The sequence below is a fragment of the Molossus molossus genome, unplaced genomic scaffold, assembly GCF_014108415.1.
Source record: "Molossus molossus isolate mMolMol1 unplaced genomic scaffold, mMolMol1.p scaffold_m16_p_3, whole genome shotgun sequence".
NCBI lineage: Eukaryota > Metazoa > Chordata > Mammalia > Chiroptera > Molossidae > Molossus > Molossus molossus.
The window spans coordinates 108,010,096-108,033,415 of NW_023425366.1; the positions used below are offsets into that span (position 1 = coordinate 108,010,096).

Sequence of the window (23,320 nt, forward strand, 5' to 3'; positions counted from 1 at the left end):
GGTCACACCCACTTCCTTCCATGGTCACACCCACTTTCCATGGTCACACCCACTTCTTTCCATGGTCACACCTACTTCCTTCCATGGTCACACCCACTTCTTTCCATGGTCACACCCACTTCTTTCCATGGTCACACCCACTTCCTTCCATAGCCACACCTACTTCCTTCCATGGTCACACCCACTTCCTTCCATGGTCACACCCACTTCCTTCCATGGTCACACCCACTTCCTTCCATAGCCACACCTACTTCCTTCCATGGTCACACCCACTTCCTTCCATGGTCACACCCACTTCCTTCCATGGTCACACCCACTTCTTTCCATGGTCACACCCACTTCCTTCCATAGCCACACCCACTTCCTTCCATGGTCACACCCACTTCTTTCCATGGTCACACCCACTTCCTTCCATAGCTTCTGGCAACCCCTAATCTGTTTACATTTCTAAAGTTTTGTCATTTCAAAAATGTTATGTAAATGAGGCCATACAGTGTATCACCTTTTCTGACTGGCTTTTTTCACGTGACACCATTCTCAGGGGCTCCATTCTGGCGACTCCATATATCGTTTGTTTCTCTGGGTATAACCTGTTCTTGCAGCATTGTTGCTGAAACAGACCCACTGAGCAAAGACATTCTCTGTTGCAACAGTTTTATGTGCCCTCAATGAGTAAATTGGCACAAACCTTTTTCTTTTTCTTTTTTTTTTTTTTTTAATCCTCACCCGAGGACATTTTTGCATTTGTTCAGACAGAGCGGGAGGGAGAGAGGAAGAGGGAGAGAGGAAGAGAGAGAGAGAGAAACATTGATGTGAAGGGACACATCATTGAGCAAATATTTATTGTCTGTATGCGCCAGGCATGCACAAGGTGCTGTGAGATACAGCCATGAACAGGCATCATGGGCCTGGCCTTATGAATATTCTAGTCAAGAGGGGGAGCAGGTAATCACAGGCACGCATAGATAATGGCAAACGTGGGTGAGTGCGTGAAGAACCCACAGTGCATGTGACAGGCTGGGCTTGAGCACAGGGGTCGGGAGTCAGCCTGGTCGAGAACTGCAAGAGGAAGCTGCTTTTTGGAAATGGTCATCCCTGTAGACCTGCCTTCTTAAAAACTGACTTAAGAAAGCCATCCGAGCCCTGGCCGGTTTGGCTCAGCATTAGAGCGTCGGCCTGTGGTGCAGAGAGACCTGGGTTCGGTTCCCGCTAAGGGCACGTACCTCCATTGCAGTTTGTCTCCGGTCCTGGTTGGGTCGTGTGGGTGGCAACCACTCAGTGTGTCCCTTTCACGTCGATGTTTCTCTTTCTCTCCCTCCCACTCTATCTGAACAAAATATGAAAAAAAATGTCCTTGGGTGAGGATAAAAAAAAAGAAAGCCATCTAAGATAAATAAACCAGTTCATGTGGCCTGATTTACAACAGCAAATTTTCAATGTCCAGTACCAGCAGACTGGTTAATTCAACAATGGCTCATTTGTTAATGTGGGTCATCGCGTAGTTTTAAGTAATGAAAGTCATGTAACTGGGCACCATGATCTCGAGGTTTGGTTTTGTTTTTTAATCTTTATTATTGAATGTATTACAGATGTTCCTCATTTTTCCCCCATTGACCCCCTCCTCCCCACTCCCGCCCCCCTCCTGCCTTTTTCCACACTGTTGTCTGTGTCCGTTGGTTATGCATATAAGTTCTTTGGTTTATTTCTTTCCACCCCCCAACCCCCTTCCCTTTGAGGTTTGTCAGTCTAGCAACCAATTTGTACTTCTGAATCCCTTCACCTTTTTTACCTATTCCCCCAAACCCCTGCCCATCTGGCAACCAACAAAATGATTTCTGTATCTATGAGAATGTTTCTGTTCTGCCTGTTGATTTTGTTTGTAGATTCAATTGTCGATAGATATGTATTCATTGCCATTTTGTTTGTTCATATATTTTATCTTTTTCTTCAAAAAGACCCTTCATCATTCCATATAATAACAATTTGGTGGTGATGAACTCCTTTAACTTTTTCTTGTCTGGGAAACTCTTTATATGGCCATCAATTCTAAAGGACAACTTTACAGATAGAGTATTCTTGGTTGTAGGTTCTTGCTTTTCATCACTCTGAATATTTCTTGCCACTCCCTTCTGGCCTGCAAAGTTTCTTTTGAGAAATTAACTGACAGTCTTATGGGAACCCCCTTGTAGGTAACTAACTGCTTTTCTCTTGATGCTTTTAAGATTCTCTCTTTGTCTTGAACCTTTTGCATTTTGATGATTTATCTTGGTGTGGGCCTCTTGGGGTTCATCTTGTTTGGGACTCTCTGTGCTTCCTGGACTTGTATGTCTGTTTACTTCACCAAGTTAGGAAAGTTTTCTGCCATTATTGTTTCAAATAGGTTTTCGATTTCTTATTCTCTCTCTTCTCCTTCTGGCACCCCAAGATGCGAATGTTGGCACGCTTGAGGTTGTCCCAGAGGCTCCTTACACCATCCTCATTTTTTTTTTTTATTCTTTTTTCTTTTTGCTGTTCTGATTGGGTGTTTTTTGCTTCCTTATATTCCAAATGGTTTCAATGGTTTGCTTCTTGGCTTTAGTTACTTTACTATTAAATCTGTGTAAATTATTCTTTATTTCTGTTAGTGCCTCCTTTTCTGACTGTGCATCCTTCATTTCTGACTGGTCCTTTTTTATGTTCTTGAGGCCCTCACTAAGCTTGCTGAGGTTCTCACTAAGTTCATTGAGCATCCTTATAAGCAGTATTTTGAACTCAGCATCTCCATTTTGCTTAGTTCTTTTCCTGGGGTTTTGTTCTGTTCTTTCACTTGGGACCTGTTTCTTTGTCTCCTCATTTTGGCTGCCTCCCTGTGTTTGTTTCTATGTATTACTTAATGAGAAGTATGGGGCTATCTGAGACCAGATGCTTCTTGTTTGAAAGAATTTAGGAAAACCTGAAGCAGGATCCAAGACAGGCCAATTCTCTGGTTAAGCAAGTGGCAACAGCTTGGGTGGGCCTGAAAGTTGGGTGGGGCGGGGCCTCAGGGAATCACCAGGGCAGGGCTACGTGTCAGCCAGGTTGCTGGAGTCCCAGATATGGCAACTGTCTGCCGCCCCAGGGAAGGGCTCACCAAAGGAACAAAGGCCTCTGACAGCACGTTTGTCCAGGAGAAAGCCCCCTCTCCAGCCCTCGCTCCAGTGCCAAACAGCTCAGTTCTTCCCTGTATGTCTCTGGTGCCCCTCGAGCTGCCTCCCCTCCAAGCTTAGAGGGAGAGAGTCCGATAAGTCTGTGCGCGGGCCCTTTAAGGAGCTGCCTGGGGTTCCAGCTGCCTCAGCCTCCCTGAGCCTCAGTTCCTGCTGGTTTTTCCAGCCAGAAGTTATGGGGATTCTCTTCCTGGCACTGGAACCCTGAGCAGGGCACCTGGTGTGGGATGGGGACCCCTCAGTCCTCAGGGAGGACCTTCCCAGCCGAGGTGTCCTCCTGATTTTTATCCGCCACACGTGGGTGTGGGACCAGCCCATCCCCTCCGCCCCTCCTACCAGTCTCGATGTGGCTGCTGCTTTAATTCTGTAGTTGTAGGACTTCCATCAGCTTGATTTCAGGCGGTTTTGAATGGTGGTTGTTCTGTAGTTTAGTTGTAGCTTTGATGTGGTTGTGGGAGGAGGCGATACCGCGTTTACCTACCCGCCATCTTGACCGGAAGTCTCTTGAGTTTATTTGTTTATGTGTAGCGAAAAAGACCGGACAGGAAATGATAATAATGACAATAATGACCTTGATGCGGGACATGGGGATTATCTTCCCTTCTCTCCTTGGAAGGAAGCATAAGTTGTCAGAAGCAGTGGTCTGTCCCCAGGTGGGACTAAATGGGAGAAGGGGAAGTCATCTCCTTTCACTGGGCACCTTTTTCTGTTACCCTCACTTAGGGTTTCACAGCCTCAGCACTATTAATATTTTGGGGTGCATGATTCTCTGTTGTGAGAGGGTTGTGTTGTACATTCTAGAATGTTCAGCAGCATCCCTGGCTTCTGCCCACTAGACTCCGGTAGCATCCCCTATTCCAGTTGTGACAGCTGAGACTGTCTCCAGAAATTTCCACATGTCCCCTTGGAGGGGGTAAAATCATCCCTGGCTGAGAAGCACTGACAGTGTATTACCAGACTGTATCCCTCACGCCATGAAGATAAACGATGAGCTGACTGTGTGCGCAGGTGAAGCCCCTGCTGCAGGTGACGCGGCAGGAGGAGGAGATGCAGGCCAAGGAGGATGAGCTGCAGAAGACGAAGGAGCGGCAGCAGAAGGCAGAGAGTGAGCTCAAGGAGCTGGAGCAGAAGCACTCGCAGGTACTGGGCGGGGGCATGAGGGGGCTGCGGAGGGAGGCAGCAGGCCTGCTCCTGGGGGACTCCCTGCCACCTCCCCACCCCTGTGCGCAGCTGGCCGAGGAGAAGAACCTGCTGCAGGAGCAGCTGCAGGCAGAGACGGAGCTGTACGCTGAGGCCGAGGAGATGCGGGTCCGGCTGGCGGCCAAGAAGCAGGAGCTGGAGGAGATCCTGCATGAGATGGAAGCCCGCCTGGAGGAGGAGGAAGACCGGGGCCAGCAGCTTCAGGCAGAAAGGAAGAAGATGGCCCAGCAGATGCTGGTGAGGCACTGTAGGGTCTGCCCTTGATGGGTCCCAAGTCACTTGACCCTCACTGCAGGCAGACCTGGGAGGCACATCTTATCAGATCCCCAGTGGACAGATAAAGAGACTGAGGCTTAGAGAGGGACAGCCATCTGTCCACAGGGGTCTCCTCTAAAGCCACTCTGTTCTGCCCTGCCTTTCCTGTGCTTTTATTTTTATTTTTTTCCTAATAGCAACACTGTGTGAAGGGTCATTATACTGTTATAGAACAAAACACCCCAAATAAACATTTATCTCACACAGTCAGGCATCTGACAGTGGTTTGGCTAGATGGGTCTGGCTTAGCATCTCTCATGAAGTTACAGTCAAGATGTCAGCTGAGGCTGCAGTCATCTGAAGGCTTGACTGGGGCTGCAGCACCCACTTCCACGTGGCTCACCCACATGGCTGTAGGCAGGAGGCCTCAGTTCCTCACCATGTGGGCTTCTCCACGTGGCTGCTTGAGTGTCCTCACAGCTTGGCTTCGCCCAGAAGGAGTGAATAGAGAGAGCACGGGACAGAGAAGTCACAGTGCCTTTCACAGCCCGATCACTGATGTTGCCCTTCATCACTTCCTCTTGATTTTATTTGTTAGAAGCAAGTCACTAAGTCCTGCCCACGTTCAAGGGGAGACGAAGTAGGATCCGCCTTTGAAGGGAAGAGTATATTTTGTGGGCACATTTCAAAACCACCATGGTTTCCACTGTCTCCATTTTACAGATGAGGAGACTGAGCCTCCGTGAGGCAAACCTTTACTTCCAATGAAAGGAGACCTCAGAGCACTGGGGGTCTCAGGCCCAGCCTGTGTCAGTCCCCAGGGCTCCATGAGAGTGACTTTTAAGCAAGGCTGTGATTCTTTTCCCACAAAGGACCTGGAGGAACAGCTGGAGGAGGAGGAAGCTGCGCGGCAGAAGCTACAACTTGAGAAGGTCACGGCCGAGGCCAAGATCAAGAAACTGGAGGATGACATCCTGGTCATGGATGATCAGAACAATAAACTGTCAAAAGTGAGTGGGGCCGAGCATCTGCGTTCCAGTGACAGGCTCGCCAGGGACAAGGGTTCCAGATTACTTTTCTATTATAGCCGAGTAAATGCTGTTGGAGGCCAAGCAAAGGTTGGCCTCCAGTGACAGGGTGGCTTTGTGACCGCCATCTGGATGCCAGTGTGCCATGGGCTGGGTCCCTGGTGGTCTCACCAGCACCAGGGCTGCCACAGAGCCAGTCTTAGCTCCACCATGACCAACGGAACCCCCAAGTTCTGCAAAGGAGGCAAATGCACCTGAGACTATGGGGCCTCTCGCACATTCTCACAGACCATGTCCAGTTAGTAACAGGGTGGCCAGCTGTCCTGTTTTGCCTGGGGTGGAGGGGTTTCTGGAATGTGGAACTTTCAGCACCCAAACCAGAAAAGCCCCAGTACAAAACAGGATGAGTAGGCCACCCTAGTCAGTAACTTCTAATCAGCCCCACTGAGAGTAGGCTCCTTATGGTTCTGTCTGAGGGCACCTGCCAGGAGCGGTGAGGGAGGACCCTGCCCTTGGAGGCTTATACTCTAGTGATACAGCAAACAGATCATCATGCGCAGAACCGTTAATTACCATTGTGATGGGGTTTTGAAGGAGGTGTTCCCCATATTATGAGCAAAGCACTAGGGGTGAAGGTAGGTTATTCAGGGAAGGCTTCCTGGAGGATGTGACATTTAAATGGAAATCTAAAGACTCAGGAGAAGTTACAAGGAGAGGGGGTGGAGGAGCATCCCAGGCAGATGGCTCCATCTGTGCAAAGGCCCTGAGGCAGGGAAAAGCTGGCATGTGAGAGGAAGCAGAAGAGGGTATGAGGGGCAGAATGGCATGAGGTGAGAAATGGCCAACTTTTTGAAATTAAGAAATTTCTCTTCACCATTTCAAACTCTAGGCTGGATTTGGTTATAATGTGGGTTTTCCTTTCAACTGTTTATCTGGAAATTACTAAAAGTGAGACGTAGATCCTGGGGTGGGAAGATTAATAGTATTTCTTCTTTCTTTCCCCCAAAAGGAGCGAAAACTCCTTGAAGAGAGGATTAGTGACTTAACAACGAACCTTGCAGAAGAGGAAGAAAAGGCCAAGAATCTTACCAAACTGAAAAATAAGCACGAATCTATGATTTCAGAACTGGAAGGTAAACCAGCTCCCCAAAGAGGCTTTGAACTGGTATTTTAAAACTGGGGAAACCAGAGAGGAAATGTCAGAATGGCAGATTATTTCAAGAGAGAGAAATCCTCTCCGGGCTCCACAATCACCCTTAGTCGACACACACTAATCATCAAAGGTCCTTTTCACCAGGACTGACTTCCCTTCATTGAGATAGTGGCGCAGGCATGGCTGTCACCAGCGAGGGATGTGTGTGCGTGAGCGTGAATTCCCGTGTGTGTGTGTGAGCGTGAATTCCCGTGTGTGCGTGAGCGTGAATTCCCGTGTGTGTGTGTGAGCGTGAATTCCCATGTGTGTGCGTGAGCGTGAATTCCCATGTGTGTGCGTGAGCGTGAATTCCCTCCCTGTGGAATGCCTGAGCACAAAGGCGCACCCTCCAGGAGTCTCTCTGGTGGCTTCCACCTCCTGAGGGGCCCCTGGCTTCGTCTAGTGCGGCTGAAGAAGGAGGAGAAGAACCGGCAGGAGCTAGAGAAGCTGAAACGGAAGCTGGAGGGAGAGGCCAGCGACTTCCACGAGCAGATCGCGGACCTGCAGGCGCAGATCGCGGAGCTCAAGATGCAGCTGGCCAAGAAGGAGGAGGAGCTGCAGGCGGCCCTGGCCAGGTAGTGAGGCCATGGCCTGGGTGTTCCTGGGCCCTGCCTGTCCGCAGTGGCCCCAGTCTTCCTCCTCCTACAGGCAGGCCTCCATCTGATGCAAGGCGTCCCCAGGCCAGGCCTACAAGGCCTGCTTTTACCTCCAGAAGCTCACTTATGGCTTTCCCCTCTTCCCTCCGAACACATCCCTCTTTGTGCCTGTCTCTTGGCTGGCCAGGCCTTATCTTGTCCACACCCCAGGCCTGCATTTCCAGTTGACCACAGAGGCCCTTCTGTGGCACCTCGCACACCATATAACAGGCTGGAATGACCGTCCTCTCCCTCAGGCCCTCCCTCCCTTTTTGTGAAGGCCAGTCCCCTCTCTAGCTTTTGCCCACCCTGCTCCTCCCACGGCCGGCAGGCAGCAGCCCTGAGGTCTGCCAGCCCTTTGCCATATGCCCTCCTCCCAGCTCGGCGCCGGCCTCACACGGGCCACTGCTCACCTGCCCGCTGTATGCTGAGCTCTTTCTAAGCAGCGTCTTCACAGACCCCTGGCCAGGTGCTGGTCTTTCCTCTACTTCGCTGCAGAGGAAGCTGAGCCAGGGGCGGGGACGGAGCATGTGGCTGTCGCCCGGCCTCTGAGAGGCAGAGCTGGGGTTCGAGCCCCAAAGCTTTTTGATTGATCCCTGGTCAGCTCAGTTCATGCTGCATGGCCGTGTTCGTGATCGACGAGTAACATCACTTTGGTCATACAACTGCTCAAGTCGTCACCGGCTTGTGCAGGAAAAACCAGATCTCAGCCTGGAATTCAAAGCCCACCTGCCCCCTGCCCTCCGCCATCTGACCCTAACCCATTCCTTCTGCTGCTTCTCTTACCGCCCACTCGTGAGCACAGCACGGTCGACATGCCTGCTCACCGGGCCCTGCAGAATCTTCCCTGTGTGCCTTCCCTCCTGCTGGTCCCTTTCCATCCATCATGAGCACAACCAGAGGCGGCTCCCCTATGCATCAGGAGGGCTCCTTCCATGAACTGCCTAACTCCATGCCATTCGAACAGGGCTGCTCCTGTCCCACCTTCCCCCCTGCTGGGCGCCTCTCCCAGGCTGGGCGCCCTGGCTTTAGCATTGCCCCAAGCAGAGCCTGGCTAAGGGCTTTGCATGTAGCAGACACTTGGTCACTGTTGAGCAAAGAGGAGAAAGAACAAATAGTTACCAAGGAGGAATAATTGTTCAAGGTTCCGAAAGCAACTATTAAGCCCCTTCTGTGAGTTAGGCACCTTGCTAGTCTGGGACCCATGCTTTGCCCTCACACGCACAGACAATCATGACCTGTTTGTTTGTTTTTTCTTTATTGATTTTAGAGAGAGGAAGAGAGAGGGAGAGAGAGAGACATCGATGAGAGAGAACATCGATTGGCCGCCTCCTGCACGCCCCCTCACTGGGGATCGGGCCCTTAACCCGGGCATGTGCCCTGACCGGGAATCGAACCAGTGACCTCTTGGTGCACAGGTAGACACTCAACCACTGAACCACACTGGCCGGGCCGGGACCTATTTTTTATATGAGACCTTGGAACTCATCATGCCCTACATAAACCTCCAAGCAGTCCAATGCAACAAGGAGGGGTCCACTGTGTCTTGGGGATGGGGTGCAACATGTTTTGATAACTATGGAACACAAGTGGCTGGTTCCAGAAAACCATTTTTGGCCACATGTAAGGCAGCAGAGGCCTGGGACCCTGCAGTCTTTATTCTGGTGATCTGTCCCTGGCAGGCTTGATGATGAAATCGCTCAGAAGAATAACGCCCTGAAGAAGATCCGGGAGCTGGAGGGTCACATCTCAGACCTGCAGGAGGACCTGGACTCAGAACGGGCAGCAAGAAACAAAGCTGAGAAGCAGAAGCGAGACCTGGGGGAGGAGCTGGAGGCGCTGAAAACAGAGCTGGAGGACACGCTGGACAGCACGGCCACCCAGCAGGAGCTCCGGTGAGAGGGGGCCCCGCTGTGCCACCGCGCGGATGGCGTGGCCGGTGTGGAAGGAACCCAGCAAATCCTGAATCACAGGGTTCCTCAGGCCCTACATTTACCATCCCCATTGCACTTTGCTGTAACTGACATAAGCGTGATTATCTTTAATCTTATTATTTCACATCACAATAGTGGGACGTAATCAGAGAACAATTTGAAACCTATAGAAAAGTAGATACCAAAACATGGCTCTTAGTCCTCCCACAGTTAACCTTGTGTGTGTGTGTGTGTGTGTGTTTGTGTAAGGAACTCTCCCACCCCACCCCCTGCAGCTCCTGTCAAGTGTGTGTGTGTTAGTTTTGTGTTAAATACTTAAAATAACATTATCAGACTGTTTTTTTATTTAAATTCAGAGCAGGCAATCAAACAGACCACAACAAAACAACTACAGGTCATATGCTAGAAAATGAATGCTGACTTTAGTGAAACTAGGTCATTTATTCATTCAACAAACATACAGATGCAATTTGAGAGCCTCTGAGTCAAGTGCTAACACAGATTCATCTCCCACCCTTTGGGTTTTGCTGCCACGCTTACCTGTGCCTAGAGGCCAGCACACTATTCTGCTCCCTTCCCACCTGGCCAACAATACAGAGCAGCCCAGTGCAGTACTTAGAAGCACGGGCTCAGGGTCAGACTGTTTGGATTCAGTTTCTGGTCCCACACACAGTGGTTGTAACAACACGGGAAGCTGCTTACCCTCTGTTAGCCATAGTTTCCTCATCTGTAAAATGGAAATAGTAATATACCTACCTCATAGGGTTGCTCTGAAGATTATATGAGATTATGTATTAAAGAACTTAGGTTGCCCTGGCTGGTTTGGCTCAGCGGTTTGAGCATCGGCCTGCAGACCAATGAGTCACGGGTTCGATTCCAGTCAAGGGGCACGTACCTCAGTTGCAGTTCGTCCCCAGTACTGGTTGGGGTCGCATGGGAGGCAAGCAGTTGATTTGGCTCTATCACATTGATGTATCTCTCTCTCTCCTTCCCTCCCACTCTATCTAATGATAAATGGAGAGAGAGAAAAAAGAACTTAGGTCAGGGCCTGGCATACAGTAAGTGCTCAGTAAATAAGAGCTAATATTAATATTTCAGGAACATTTTGTCAGTCATTTTGCAATTAAAAAAATGTTCCTTTATTGATTTTAGAGAGGAAGGGAGAGGGAGAGAGAGATAGAAACCTTGAAGAAAGAGAACATCGATTGGCTGCCTCCTGCATGCCCCCCACTGGGGACTGGGCCCAAAATCTGGGCATGTGTCCTGACCAGGAATTGAACCGGCGACCTTGGTGCATGGGTCGACGCTCAACCACTGAGCCACACTGGCCAGACTCAATATTTTTGTGTGTGTTTGCTGGCCCTGAGAGATTCTAGGCAGGTAATGTACTCATTTTGCAGCTGAGGAAATTCCAGGTCCAGAGAGGTTAGGTGACTCACCTGAGGTCACACAGCTAGGAAGAGGTGGTGATGGAGATGTCAGCTCTGGGTCCTTTGCACAAAATTATCTGAGGTGAACCTCATCTCCCCCTCCAACTACCATCACTGTGTTCTTCTTGTCCAGAGCCAAGAGGGAGCAGGAGGTGACGGTGCTGAAGAAGGCCCTAGACGAGGAGACGCGATCTCACGAGGCCCAGGTCCAGGAGATGAGGCAGAAGCACACCCAGGCGGTGGAGGAGCTCACTGAGCAGCTTGAGCAGTTTAAGAGGGTGAGTGGCGATGCTTTTTTGTGACAACACATAAAAAAGTGAGCCCAGGCCAGTTAGAGCGTCAGTCCGTGGACCAAAGAGTTGCAGGTTCAATTCCAGTCAAAGGCATGTACCTGGGTTGCAGGTTTGATCCCCGGCCCAATTGATGTGTCTCTCTCACATCAATGTCTGTCTGTCTGTCTGTCTGTCTGTCTGTCTCTCTGCCTCCCTCCCCCACTCTATATGAAGATAAATGGAAAAATATCCTCAGGTGAGGATTAAAAAAAAAAAGTGATATGTCAGCAGCTTCAAATGACCTCATAATAGGGTCTGTACTAAGATGAGTAACAAGTTATACAAGAGTCTAACGCTAATGACAGCAGCCAGCATTTATTAACTGTACCATACATGATGGCAATTCATCTCCACAACCACCCTATGAAATAGGTATTATCAAGGCCACTTTACACAGGAAGAAAAACAATTTCCTTGGGTTACATGCCCAGGGGTGAGTTTTGTAACTTGTGACAGCTGCTGCACTGCTTCCCTGAAGTCTGAACCGTATGCCCCCCCCCCCCCCGTGCTATGGCTCCTCCCCCGCCCGCCCTCAGTGCCCCACAAACCAGGTGCAAGGGGCATGGCTTTCCCTGAACGAGGCAGGAGTTTGCGTCTAAGTCTCCAGTCAAGGTGAACCTTCTCCCCTGAGCTGGTTTATCCAGCACCTTCCCTCTTGTCAGAATCTCATTTCCTGTACAATCCCTTACGTAGCACTGCGTATGGGCCAGAGACCTTTCCAAGGTTTTGCAAATGCTCGTTCAGCTTTACCCCTGACTCCTGTTAAAATGCAGCTCTCCAGGCCCCACACTCTGAACAGCGCTGTGCAGGACCGAGACCCCCTCACTCTGACTGAGGAAGGATGCTTGTCACTTGTTGTGTGGGATCCGAGTATCAACCTCCAACATTGCATCAATTCTTTATTTTAGATGAGTAAGATTTTGCTCATTGTACTTACATGTCCCCTTTCGATTGGCTTCCCTTTGTAATGGTCACAAGTTATTCTACTTTAATATGAGCTGAACCCAGATGGGCTATTCCCACCTTCTGAAATACACTCCAGGCAGTAGTAAGGTGCATGGCTCCCCTTTAACTTTATGGTTGGAAGAGGGGGGACCCCAGGACGGGACTGACCAGCCTCAAGCCAGGTGGTCACCAGAAGGAGGTTGGGGCTGGGAGCCAAACCCCCATTTCACAGCCAGGCCTCTTGGGAAAGGCTCAGCTGCTAACGTCACCAGCAGACAGTGTCCGTTTCTGACCTGCGTGAAGCAGGTAGAGGCAGCGAACCCCTCATCTCAGGTGCATTGAAAAAGAGGACCACCGTACTTAACCTCTAATGACTTTGGTACAGAGTTGGAGCCCTGGTCCCCTCAGGTTGGGGGGAAAACTATTATCATTCCTACCCGGCCTCCCATTACACGTGTGGTTTTGCCCCAATTCTGGGGTCTTTGAGCTGTTTTTGAGGAGCCCAAATCCTCTGGAACAGAGGGTCCTTATCAACCTGCACTGTTCCTCTAAGAGGCCCCTTGTCCCTGAGGTTCTGACAGCTTAGTCATGACGGGGACAGAGGAATGGCTTCTCCGAGGCGGCCGGACACCTTACAGTGCCTTCCTAGGGCTGTGGGAAAGCCGAGTGTTTCCTGCCCTTGGGACCCACACACTGTTCTCTTTTTCCCCTGGCTCTCCAGTGCTGGAAAAGCACCCTCCTCTCTCCCGCTTTTGCCCCACTTTTTCGTAGGGAAATTGACATGTCCACAAGAGGTGGTTAGATAAAATGACTTTCTCTTAACTATCACTGAAATAGCAGTGTGCACTTGGTGATGAATGTGATGGACGATAGGGAGAGGTGGGGACTGGGGCCAAGTGGAGAACGGCTGCCCCATCTATAGCACCAGCTGCTACGTAGATCTAGTGGATCACTGCCATGGAGGAAGGCAGGACTCCTGTTTCCAGATCTTTAGTTTGGTTTTTGAAAGTCCGAATTAGTGAGGTAAATGCAGTAAAATTCACTGATTGTAAGTGCATAGCTCAATGAACTTTGATAAATGTATGCATTTGTGTAACCAACGCCACAGTCATGATATAGAACAGTAGATTACTTAATAAACTAGGAGTCCAGAGTTTTACATGACATTTCTTTATTAAAATGTTGGCAACTGATTTTCAAGAATGAAGGGTCAAACGAGACACGACAGCGGGTTGGCTGCAGCCCATGTGGGATGCTGCTTTGTAACCTCTGTGCCTTAGGAACACAGAATCCAAAAGGTCTTCCCAGTAATTCTGTGTTCCCCAGCCTGCCGTGTGTCTCCCCTGAGGATTTTCACAGGTCCCTGGACCTACCTGGGGGAGGGAATAGGACAGAAGCAGATTCCCCCACAACAGAGGTTCCTATCTTACAACGTCCTCCAGCCGCGGCTGTAACACCTCCCCTCCCCTCTGCTTCTTGGGCCAGGCCAAGGCCAACCTCGACAAGAACAAGCAGACGCTGGAGAAGGAGAACGCAGACCTGGCGGGCGAGCTGCGGGTCCTGAACCAGGCCAAGCAGGAGGTGGAGCACAAGAAGAAGAAGCTGGAGGTGCAGCTGCAGGAACTTCAGTCCAAGTGCAGCGACGGGGAGCGGGCCCGTGCCGAGCTCAACGACAAGGTCCACAAGCTGCAGGTGAGGTGGCAGCGCACAGGCACCCCCGGTACCTGCTCTGCGAGGGATGCAGTGCTTCCCAGCTAACTGAAGTCTCTGTTGCTACAAACAAGTCAGCTTCCTCCAGTTACACTCACAAGGAGATGAGATGGTCACTCTATCCAATTTAAGAACCTTCATCCATTCACTCAACAAGTATTGTCTGAGTACTTGCTATAGGCCAGGCACTGTGTTGAATCCTGAGATACAACAGCAAAGAAGAAAACACACTGTTCCTGCCCCAGGAGAACTCTAGCCTAGTGGAGGGCGAGGCATTAATAATTACAAAAATGAATGTAAAATGAAGCTGGAAAGGGGTGGTAGTTAATGTAATAAACATAAATAACAAGGGGGCCTGGCCTGCAGGAGGAGGAGTCAGGAAAGGCTTACGGGCACAAGGCCTGACAGATAAGGCGGGGGGGAACAGCATGTGCAAAGGCCCAGTTGTCAGTGGGAAATCAGATCCCCTGCGGCCAGCAGAGCTAGAATGCCAAGTTGGAACAGGAAATGTGGTACAAAATGGGACCAGAGAGGCAGGTTGTGGCCTGATGACACAAGACACCACCGAGGCCATTTGTCTGTGCTTGGAAGCCACTAATGGGTTTAAAGCTGGGGAGTGACACAGTCTGTTTATCTTTGGTCTTATTTAGCTCGGTATAGACATTTGGCCCAACTTTCCTTTCATGGGATATGGCCAAACTTTTGATAAATATATAATGTGCTTGAGTCTGGGAGGAGAGAGTGAAAAAGTCATTAAATATGGTATTTTCCACATCCAGTAAACAGCAGGGGTTTTGCTGCCCTAACACAAGCCATGTCCTGGAGAGCGGGGTCAGGTCGTTCATCCCTCGCTGTAAATGCGAAGAGGACGGGGGAGGCTGACAGTCTCCAGGGGACCTAATCAGAGACGCCAGGGGTGGGACTAGTCAGACAGGGAAAGCGGCAGGGGGCTTTTACCTTGCGTGTCCGTACCTTGGTTCTGGCCTTAGGGTCAGTGAGAGGGCAGAGAGTGGGGTGAGGGACGGGGCCCTTGGACGTGAGGGTGCCATCCCCATCCTCTTCAACGCCAGGAAGTGGCGAGTCTGCAGCATCTGGACTGTCAGACTTGCTGCTCCATCTCTGCCGTCCTTGGCAGGGATCCAAGATCAATTTTGTGTGATCAGAACCCAGTCGATAAAGTCTGGGGCTCTAACAGGTCCTTACAACCAGGGATCCCAACTTGTAGGCAACGTGCTTCCCTTGGGGCCACCATGATCAGGCCCCAGAGCCCGTGGGAATTTCTCAGTCAGCGGATACCACAGGTGGTGGTGTCACGTGAATACAAAGTGTTCCTCTAACTTAAAGAGGATCCTGTCCCAGAGGTTCCAACTAACCACCGTCTCTTGCTACCCTCAGAATGAAGTAGAGAGTGTCACAGGGATGCTCAACGAGGCGGAAGGGAAGGCCATCAAACTGGCCAAGGACGTGGCATCCCTGGGGTCCCAGCTCCAGGACACCCAGGTGGGTATCCCCTCACATCATCCAGAGGGACCTGGAGTTCCACCTTCCTGGAGGTGGGTCTTGGGACTCGTGTGTGTCCTTTTTGTAGGAGTTGCTTCAAGAAGAAACCCGGCAGAAGCTCAACGTGTCCACCAAGCTGCGCCAGCTGGAGGACGAGAGGAACAGCCTGCAGGACCAGCTGGATGAGGAGACAGAGGCCAAGCAGAACCTGGAGCGCCACATCTCCACTCTGAACATCCAGGTGCCGGCTGTGTCCTTGCTCTTCGGGCCTCGGGCCTCCAGTGCTGCGGGAGGGCACGGGCGCCATCCTGCTTGGCTCCCTGGCTCCCTCTGCTGTTGAGTGTCTTCAGTGAGGCGAAGGCAGCCTTTGCTCCTCAGAGCCTGGGGGGCCAGCGATGGGAATCACTCACTGCCTCCTCTCACCCCACCTCCAACCCTGCCATTTCAGCTCTCCGATTCAAAGAAGAAGCTGCAGGACTTTGCCAGCACCGTGGAGGCCCTGGAAGAGGGCAAGAAGAGGTTCCAGAAGGAAATCGAAGGCCTCACCCAGCAGTACGAAGAGAAGGCAGCCGCTTATGACAAACTGGAAAAGACCAAGAACAGGCTTCAGCAGGAGCTGGACGACCTGGTGGTTGATTTGGACAACCAGCGGCAACTGGTGTCCAACCTGGAAAAGAAGCAGAAGAAGTTTGATCAGGTAGGGGCTGGAGGGCCCTCCTCTGTTCACGGATGCTGCTGGGGGAGTCGGGTCTGCGAAGCAGCCGGGGTGGCGGCATCCATCCCTGCTTTGGTGACCGTGAAACAGTAGGGCTCCCGGGTCAGCGCGAGGAGAGGGGTCGTCTTGAGAGCTACGACGTTTCCAGGTGCCACCACAAGGGCCATCTGCAGACCCAGTCACATGCCTTAGTTTCTAGCCCCAACAAGGAATGAGGTCTATTTTTTATTCATTCAGCAAGTATTTATTGACTGCATAGTGAGTAGTCCAAGTAATTTAAAGTTTCTACCCTTTAAATACCACTTTTATGGAACATTTCATTACAAAGACTTGCAAGCACACAGCAAGGATGAAAACATTGTGCAGTGACCACCTGTACACCCACCACCTGGACTCGGTCTTTAACATTTTACCATACTCTATCACACTGAACTATCTGTCAAACCCCTAAAAACCAACTTTCAAGTATGTTACTCAGATTTAGTAAACATGATTTGGTTTGCAAGTGACTCGGGGTTATCCTAAAAATCAGTTGGGAGATTGCACCGGGGGGCGGGGGGTTCGCTGCCCTCCCCAGCGGGACTCAGAGCACCGGGCTGCTGACTGGCATGCCGACTCCCCTCTCCACCAGCCTGCCCTTCTCTGTGCCGTCGGCTTGTCCTGCCGAGGGCCTGCGGTCCCTCTTCTCATACTCCTGTCACACAGTGGAGGGTTTTTGTGCTGACTGTGCTGTTCGGGATGCCCTGTTACCCGCCTGTCTTTGTTGAATGCTGGAAGTCTGGGTTTCGGATGCTGCATGTGTAACATGCTGCTCTCTCGGAAGGTGAGATTAACGTTAGTGTGGAGGGTTCTTGCTGCTCCAAGCAGAGGGGTAAGTGTGTGCAGATCCATTCACACTCACTGTGTCCCTGCTGTGGCTTACGGGGCACTTCTGAGAGCTAGCTACTCGTGGCCATGGAACAAGAAAAGAGCAATTGGCCTGCAGCAGGATTAAATGTCACTTGACCTCAGTAGCAGTATATTCTAACCAACGTGGGCAGCATTCGTGGTTTCAAAGCACAAAGACTCAGCAGATGCTGGCTCTGCATAAAGCTGACCTAGAAGTCAGAAAGCAAGCTCATTATAAATGATTTCCAACTACACCTGCACCTGGACACAAGGCTTTACGGTGAAATGCAGCAGAACCTCAGCTATGCTTAGAGGTCCTCACCTCTGGGTCTTCTGTTGTGTTGTAGCTGTTGGCCGAGGAGAAAAACATCTCTTCCAAATACGCAGATGAAAGGGATCGAGCTGAGGCGGAAGCCAGGGAGAAGGAAACCAAGGCCTTGTCCCTGGCACGGGCCCTTGAGGAGGCCTTGGAAGCCAAAGAGGAACTGGAGAGGACCAACAAGATGCTCAAAGCTGAGATGGAGGATCTGGTTAGCTCCAAGGATGATGTAGGCAAGAACGTAAGTTGCCCTTTATCATCTTTGCTTGTCTGCGTTTCACCAACCCGCCCATTCTGCTCTTTATCAGTCCATGAGGAGCTTGGCTCTGGGCCTCTTTCATGTTAAGTGATCACTGGGAATGAAGGCAGTCCCCTGGGCTGGTGCCAAGACGGGGCCTCGCTGGGAACAGCAGTTGAGGGTGGGGTCTGAGAAGGGATCGGAGAGGAAGTGTTGACTCCTGGTCATGCATCCTGTGGGTGGCAAAAAACATCTGCGTGACCTTGATGAGCTGCCTGTCACGGTGGCTGCCTGGCCATCTTGATGAAGTCAACCCTCATGTAAAAGGTCCATGAGCTGGAGAAGTCCAAGCGGGCCCTGGAAACCCAGATGGAGGAGATGAAGACCCAGCTGGAAGAGTTGGAGGATGAGCTGCAGGCAACAGAAGATGCCAAGCTGCGGCTGGAGGTCAACATGCAGGCCCTCAAGGGCCAGTTTGAGCGCGATCTCCAGGCCCGGGATGAGCAGAATGAAGAGAAGAGGAGGCAGCTCCAGAGACAGGTAATCCGTGTCGGGGAAGCAGGGGAATGGGGAGCTGCGGTGGCCTGTTTCCTTCCTTCTACCACCACTTCCTGGTCTCATGGAGACTCATTTCCTCACCTGCAACCTGGGGATGGGGAAAAACCCACCTTGTAGGTGGCTGTGCCCACCTGGGAGCTCAGTGAAGGCTGGCTGGGCAGGGAGAGGGCCTCTGAGAGGCGGCCCAGCCCAGCAGTGCCCATCTATTCCTTGCTCAGCTCCATGAGTACGAGACAGAACTGGAAGATGAGCGAAAGCAACGTGCCCTGGCCGCTGCAGCCAAGAAAAAGCTGGAAGGGGACCTGAAAGACCTGGAGCTGCAGGCCGACTCGGCCATCAAGGGGCGGGAGGAAGCCATCAAGCAGCTGCGCAAACTGCAGGTGGGCGGTGCTCGGAGTGCAGGGCACTGCCAAAGGGAGGGTGGGCTCCCCCGGGCCAGGCAAGTCGGGGGCAAGCAGGAGGATGCAGGCCTCTCCCTGCCACGGTGCCTGTTCAGCTGGTTCACCATTTAGCTTCCGGTGACTGTTTCCTGCCCTGGGTAGGACACTATTATCAGGTATTTGGCCAAGGCCCTCAGGTCAAATCATCGTTTCTTAGACAGGTCTGTTGAGCCCCTCCAGAATGGCACCCAAACAGCCACCTGAGGGCAGTGTCCATGCAACGAGGGCTTTCTCTGCGGAAAACTAGGGGTTGGCATGGAAAGATTTGGGCAGCAGAACTTGGGCGAGTTAAGGACAGCTTGTCCTTCGTGTTGACTCATGCAGGCTCAGATGAAGGACTTCCAGAGAGAGCTGGAAGACGCCCGTGCCTCCAGAGATGAAATCTTTGCCACGGCCAAGGAGAATGAGAAGAAAGCCAAGAGCCTGGAAGCAGACCTCATGCAGCTACAGGAGGTAAAGCCTGCTCACTCTGAGCACAGGGATATGGTAGCAGCAACTCTTCGCATCCCAGGTTCTACACCCACAGCTTTCTTTCCTGAATCCAGAGACAGGGCCCAGAAAACACAGGGTTTTCTCCTCTGACACGTCTGCAGGGCCTCCCCTTAGCTCAGAGGCAGTGTAGCCATTGTCAAGGATGGCCACAGAGGCTGCTGGGGGCCTGGTGAGGAGCAGGGTAGATTCCTGGGTGAGGGTCAGCCATTCCCTGGCAGATAACAGGTTTCCTTCCTCTCTACCCCCCACCCCCCACCCCATCCAGGATCTAGCTGCGGCTGAGAGGGCTCGCAAACAGGCAGACCTGGAGAAGGAGGAGCTGGCTGAGGAGCTGGCCAGCAGTGTATCGGGAAGGTATGAAACAGCATGGGGATTAAGGGGGACCCTAGACACAGATGATGGAGAGGCTCACAGGCAAGCCTCCTGGCCCCTCATTTTAATGCTGCAAGTGATAGAATGTGCAACTGAGCTTGTAACAGGGGTCTCAGGCTTTCCACACCCTATTTGGGAGCATGTCAATTTCATTCATTCTGAATGAACAACATGGTGGAGACGGGGATCTGGGGGCATCAGGGAGGAGAGAGTTGGTCCTCATCCCAGGCCTGGCTCCCTACTTCCCAGCTGTGTAACTTGGAACACGTCTCTGAGCCTCAGTTTCTTTGGTTATAAATAAGGTCAACTCTGAGGCATTGCTCCTCCAAGGAGAGGGAGTTTTCTAAGCCAGGGGATGGCTGGAGGCCTCACACGTGGCTGTGCTCCCTTAGGAACACGCTTCAGGACGAGAAGCGCCGCCTGGAGGCCCGGATCGCGCAGCTGGAGGAGGAGCTGGAGGAAGAGCAAGGCAACATGGAGGCCATGAGTGACCGCGTCCGGAAGGCCACACAGCAGGTGGGGGCCGGAGCAGGCCTGGGCATCAGAACAACACATGCCTCGGATCCACCCTGTAACGGGCTCAGTGACACGCGTCGCAGGCTCCTGTGCGCCAGGCCTGGGGGCCGAGGAGAACGAGGAGCCTGGGTGGCACTGGGACACCGCCTCTTGAGCTGAGCGCTAAAGGATCACCAGGAAGGAGCTGGTGGATGGAGCAGAGGGAGGAGGGCTCCTGGGTGCAGGGGCCAACACAGGCTGAAGACCACGGGAGAAGCTGGTCATCTCAGTGCACCTCCCAGGCTCCCATGCCTTCACCTCATGACCTTCACCCTCCTCCCCAGGCCGAGCAGCTCAACAATGAGCTGGCCACGGAGCGCAGCGCGGCCCAGAAGAATGAGAGTGCGCGGCAGCAGCTAGAGAGACAGAACAAGGAGCTCCGCAGCAAGCTCCAGGAGATGGAGGGGGCGGTCAAGTCCAAGTTCAAGTCCACTATCGCGGCACTGGAGGCCAAGATCGCACAGCTGGAGGAGCAGGTCGAGCTGGAGGCCAGGTACCGTGGGCTCCAGGACTGCATGCCCGTCAGTGCCGGGAGATGTCAGGGGCTAGCGTATCCGGGCAACAGTGTGGTACCTGTGCTGCAGCCGCACTGGGAGAACTGAGAACGCAAAGGGCCAGTACCTGGCCCAGAGTAAGCCCTGGAAACGTCAGCTGCTCTTAGTAAGTAGCATGATTCTTCGGTGACACTAGCCAGCTTTCCTGGGAGCACATGTGGCTTTTCCTAACCTAGATTTGCAGGAGGTCACGTTAAGGGATACGCAAAAGTCCAAACAACCCACTGAGCGTACAACTATGGGAAGGCTTCTCATTTTGATGGGTCACTGGACTGTGAGTTCACAGCACATTCACGACCAACAGATCGTAAGGATTCTGATCCATTCTTTTTTGTCTGGTAGGGGATTTTAGTATATTCAGATCAGTCCACCCTCCCCACAGTCAAGTGTAGAACATTTTCATCACCCTCATTTCCCATCCCCACCCCTCCAGCCCTAAGCAACCACTGACCTGTCTCCCTGTCTGTCCTGGACATCTGTACATGGGCCCATGCGAAGCCTTTGTGACTGGCTCCTCTCACTGAGCAGTTCTCAAGGTTCACCCATGCTCTAGTGGGGGTCATGCTTCACTGCTCCACCTGATGGACGAATCCTTTATGGATAAGCCCTCATTGGGAGCTCGGAAAGAGTGCCCACAGTGGGAAGGGGCCAGTCTGGTTTACATACTGACTGCAGAGGAAGTCATCCTACTCCCCCGTGTGTGCAGAGAGAAACAGGCAGCTGCCAAGTCACTGAAGCAGAAGGACAAGAAGCTGAAGGAGGTCCTGCTGCAGGTGGAGGATGAGCGCAAGGCGGCTGAGCAGTACAAGGAGCAGGTGCACCACCTCGGCCCCTCCTGCCCCCTCCAGCCCCCCCCCCCCCCGACCTCCAAGGGGCCCCCTGACCTTCAGGCCTCTCCTTGACAGGCAGAGAAAGGAAATGCAAAAGTCAAACAACTCAAGAGGCAGCTGGAAGAGGCAGAGGAAGAGTCCCAGCGTATCAACGCCAACCGCAGGAAGCTGCAGCGGGAACTGGACGAGGCCACGGAGAGCAACGAGGCCATGGGCCGCGAGGTGACGGCGCTCAAGAGCAAGCTCAGGTGAGGCAGCCCTGAGGTGCCCACCATGGCTCATGTATCAACGCAAGAGGCTCCCTTTCCCCAAAGACCTCGCTCCTTTCCAAGGCCCTTCCTGCTCGGCCCCATTCACACGGCAGCAGTGTCAAGGCACAAGAGGGTCCTGCCTCTAAGGAGCTCAACTTCTACGCTAACAACTGTTGCCCACCCTCCTAGGGAGGAGTGAGAGTGTTTCCCATCTCCTGAAGCTTCTCGCTTTTCTCTTCACCACCTTTCTCTAACTCAGGCTTCCTTGGCACTATTGATGTTTGGGGATGAATAATTCTTTGTTTTTATCACAGAATTGGCCTGTATACTGTAGCGCGTTGAGCAGCATCCCTGGCCTCCACCCACCAGCTGTAGTGGCACTCCCATCGGTGGTGACAACCTAAAATAAAATGTCTGTAGACACTGCCAGATGGCCCCTGGGGGGCACAGTCACCCTAACTGCCCTGAGGGCTGTTTTCTCTCCTGAACCCCTGAAGTCTCTGGGTCTGCAGGTGGGTGGGTGACTGCCCTGCTCCTTGGGGCTCCCTTCCCACTCCACTGCCCGTCTGGGGGCTTCCTGTCACATTCTCTCACACCCCTCCAGCCTCTCAAGTCCTTGACCTCCTCTCTTGCATGATCCTGCCACTTCACAGGCATTACCAGTAACTCAAAGCCCTAATCTGACCTTCAAGCATCCACATCATCTGCCTGCTGCCACCCTCCTGTCTCCTGAGATCCCCAACCATCCTCTTGCAGGCCCCACGGCCCAGGGGTTGCCACCAGCCTTGCCCGCTTCCTCAATACCCTGGTCCTCTTCCTCTGTTGTACTCGGTTGGTTAAAACACAACCCAAATTAAACCCAACTTCCCTTCTGCAGCTCAGGTGGTGTGAGAAAAGCTTCCCACTCTCTTCGCCCATTCTCAGCTGATGACCTTACTTCCTATTTACATGAAAAACAGAAACTACCATGGAACGTAAACAAGCTCCCTTGCCCGCTCGATCGACCTGCCCACATCTGTGCTCGTTTCTTCTATTTTCTGCCCTACTTCTGGGTTGAACTGTCCAGCACCCAGTAAGGCTAACCCCTCTGTTAGACCTCCCCTCCAGGACGCTGCTCCAGACGTTCTCACGGAGTCACTGCATCAGCTGAGAAATCCTTTGACCACAGACTCGAATCCCGTGGTCAGTCCTCTGTCCTCACCTGACTCAGCAGCACCATGTGCTACGGCCCATCACTCTCTCTCCACTGGGCTTCCCGATACCAGCCTCACCTTGGTTTCCTTCCTTCCTACCTACCATTCTGGCTGCTTTCATCTCCTCTGCCTCGACCCAAAGCCTGCTGGCCAGGGGCCTGCCCCAGCCCCTGCTTGATGTTTCCACTCAATACCTCATGGGCAGCACACACCTTACACGCCCCAACATGAGCCTCAACTGAACCTCTTCACTCCAAACCAGCTCCTCTCCCAGTCAGTCCTTCCCAGCTCAACAAACGGAATGATAAAGTTGCCATTAACCCAGGCCACAAACCTTGTTTTTCTTCTTTACCTCTCTCCCTCCTACCCTTAAAAGTACTGTATAGCCAGAAGCCAACCACTTCTTGCCACCCTCCTCCCGTCTAGATAACTTTCGCAGCTTCCTCATGGGCCTCCATGCTGTCCCCGTTAGTCTGTTCTCCACACAGTAGCCAGAGGAACCGTTTCAATGGAGCTGGATCATGTCCCTCCAATGGCGTCCACCTCACTCGGGGCCAAAGCAATGTCTCTAC

The 23,320-nt window shown here is 52.2% G+C and overlaps 1 protein-coding gene across 2 annotated transcripts in view; it reads left to right on the forward strand.

Moving 5' to 3' along the window:
* The window catches only part of MYH11 (myosin heavy chain 11), a 122,133-nt gene that overhangs the window by 93,901 nt on the left and 4,912 nt on the right, over window positions 1-23,320 (forward strand). For both annotated transcript variants that reach the window (XM_036278637.1, XM_036278636.1), the window contains exons 21-40: window positions 4,191-4,322; window positions 4,413-4,619; window positions 5,510-5,647; window positions 6,675-6,798; window positions 7,261-7,432; window positions 9,175-9,387; window positions 10,990-11,134; window positions 13,619-13,825; window positions 15,239-15,343; window positions 15,432-15,584; window positions 15,792-16,040; window positions 17,294-17,506; window positions 17,831-18,043; window positions 18,280-18,441; window positions 18,826-18,954; window positions 19,259-19,347; window positions 19,758-19,881; window positions 20,205-20,413; window positions 21,181-21,289; window positions 21,380-21,552. In XM_036278637.1, coding sequence (XP_036134530.1) covers window positions 4,191-4,322; window positions 4,413-4,619; window positions 5,510-5,647; window positions 6,675-6,798; window positions 7,261-7,432; window positions 9,175-9,387; window positions 10,990-11,134; window positions 13,619-13,825; window positions 15,239-15,343; window positions 15,432-15,584; window positions 15,792-16,040; window positions 17,294-17,506; window positions 17,831-18,043; window positions 18,280-18,441; window positions 18,826-18,954; window positions 19,259-19,347; window positions 19,758-19,881; window positions 20,205-20,413; window positions 21,181-21,289; window positions 21,380-21,552 — 3,266 coding nt within the window. The remainder of the gene's footprint in view (window positions 1-4,190; window positions 4,323-4,412; window positions 4,620-5,509; window positions 5,648-6,674; window positions 6,799-7,260; window positions 7,433-9,174; window positions 9,388-10,989; window positions 11,135-13,618; window positions 13,826-15,238; window positions 15,344-15,431; window positions 15,585-15,791; window positions 16,041-17,293; window positions 17,507-17,830; window positions 18,044-18,279; window positions 18,442-18,825; window positions 18,955-19,258; window positions 19,348-19,757; window positions 19,882-20,204; window positions 20,414-21,180; window positions 21,290-21,379; window positions 21,553-23,320) is intronic.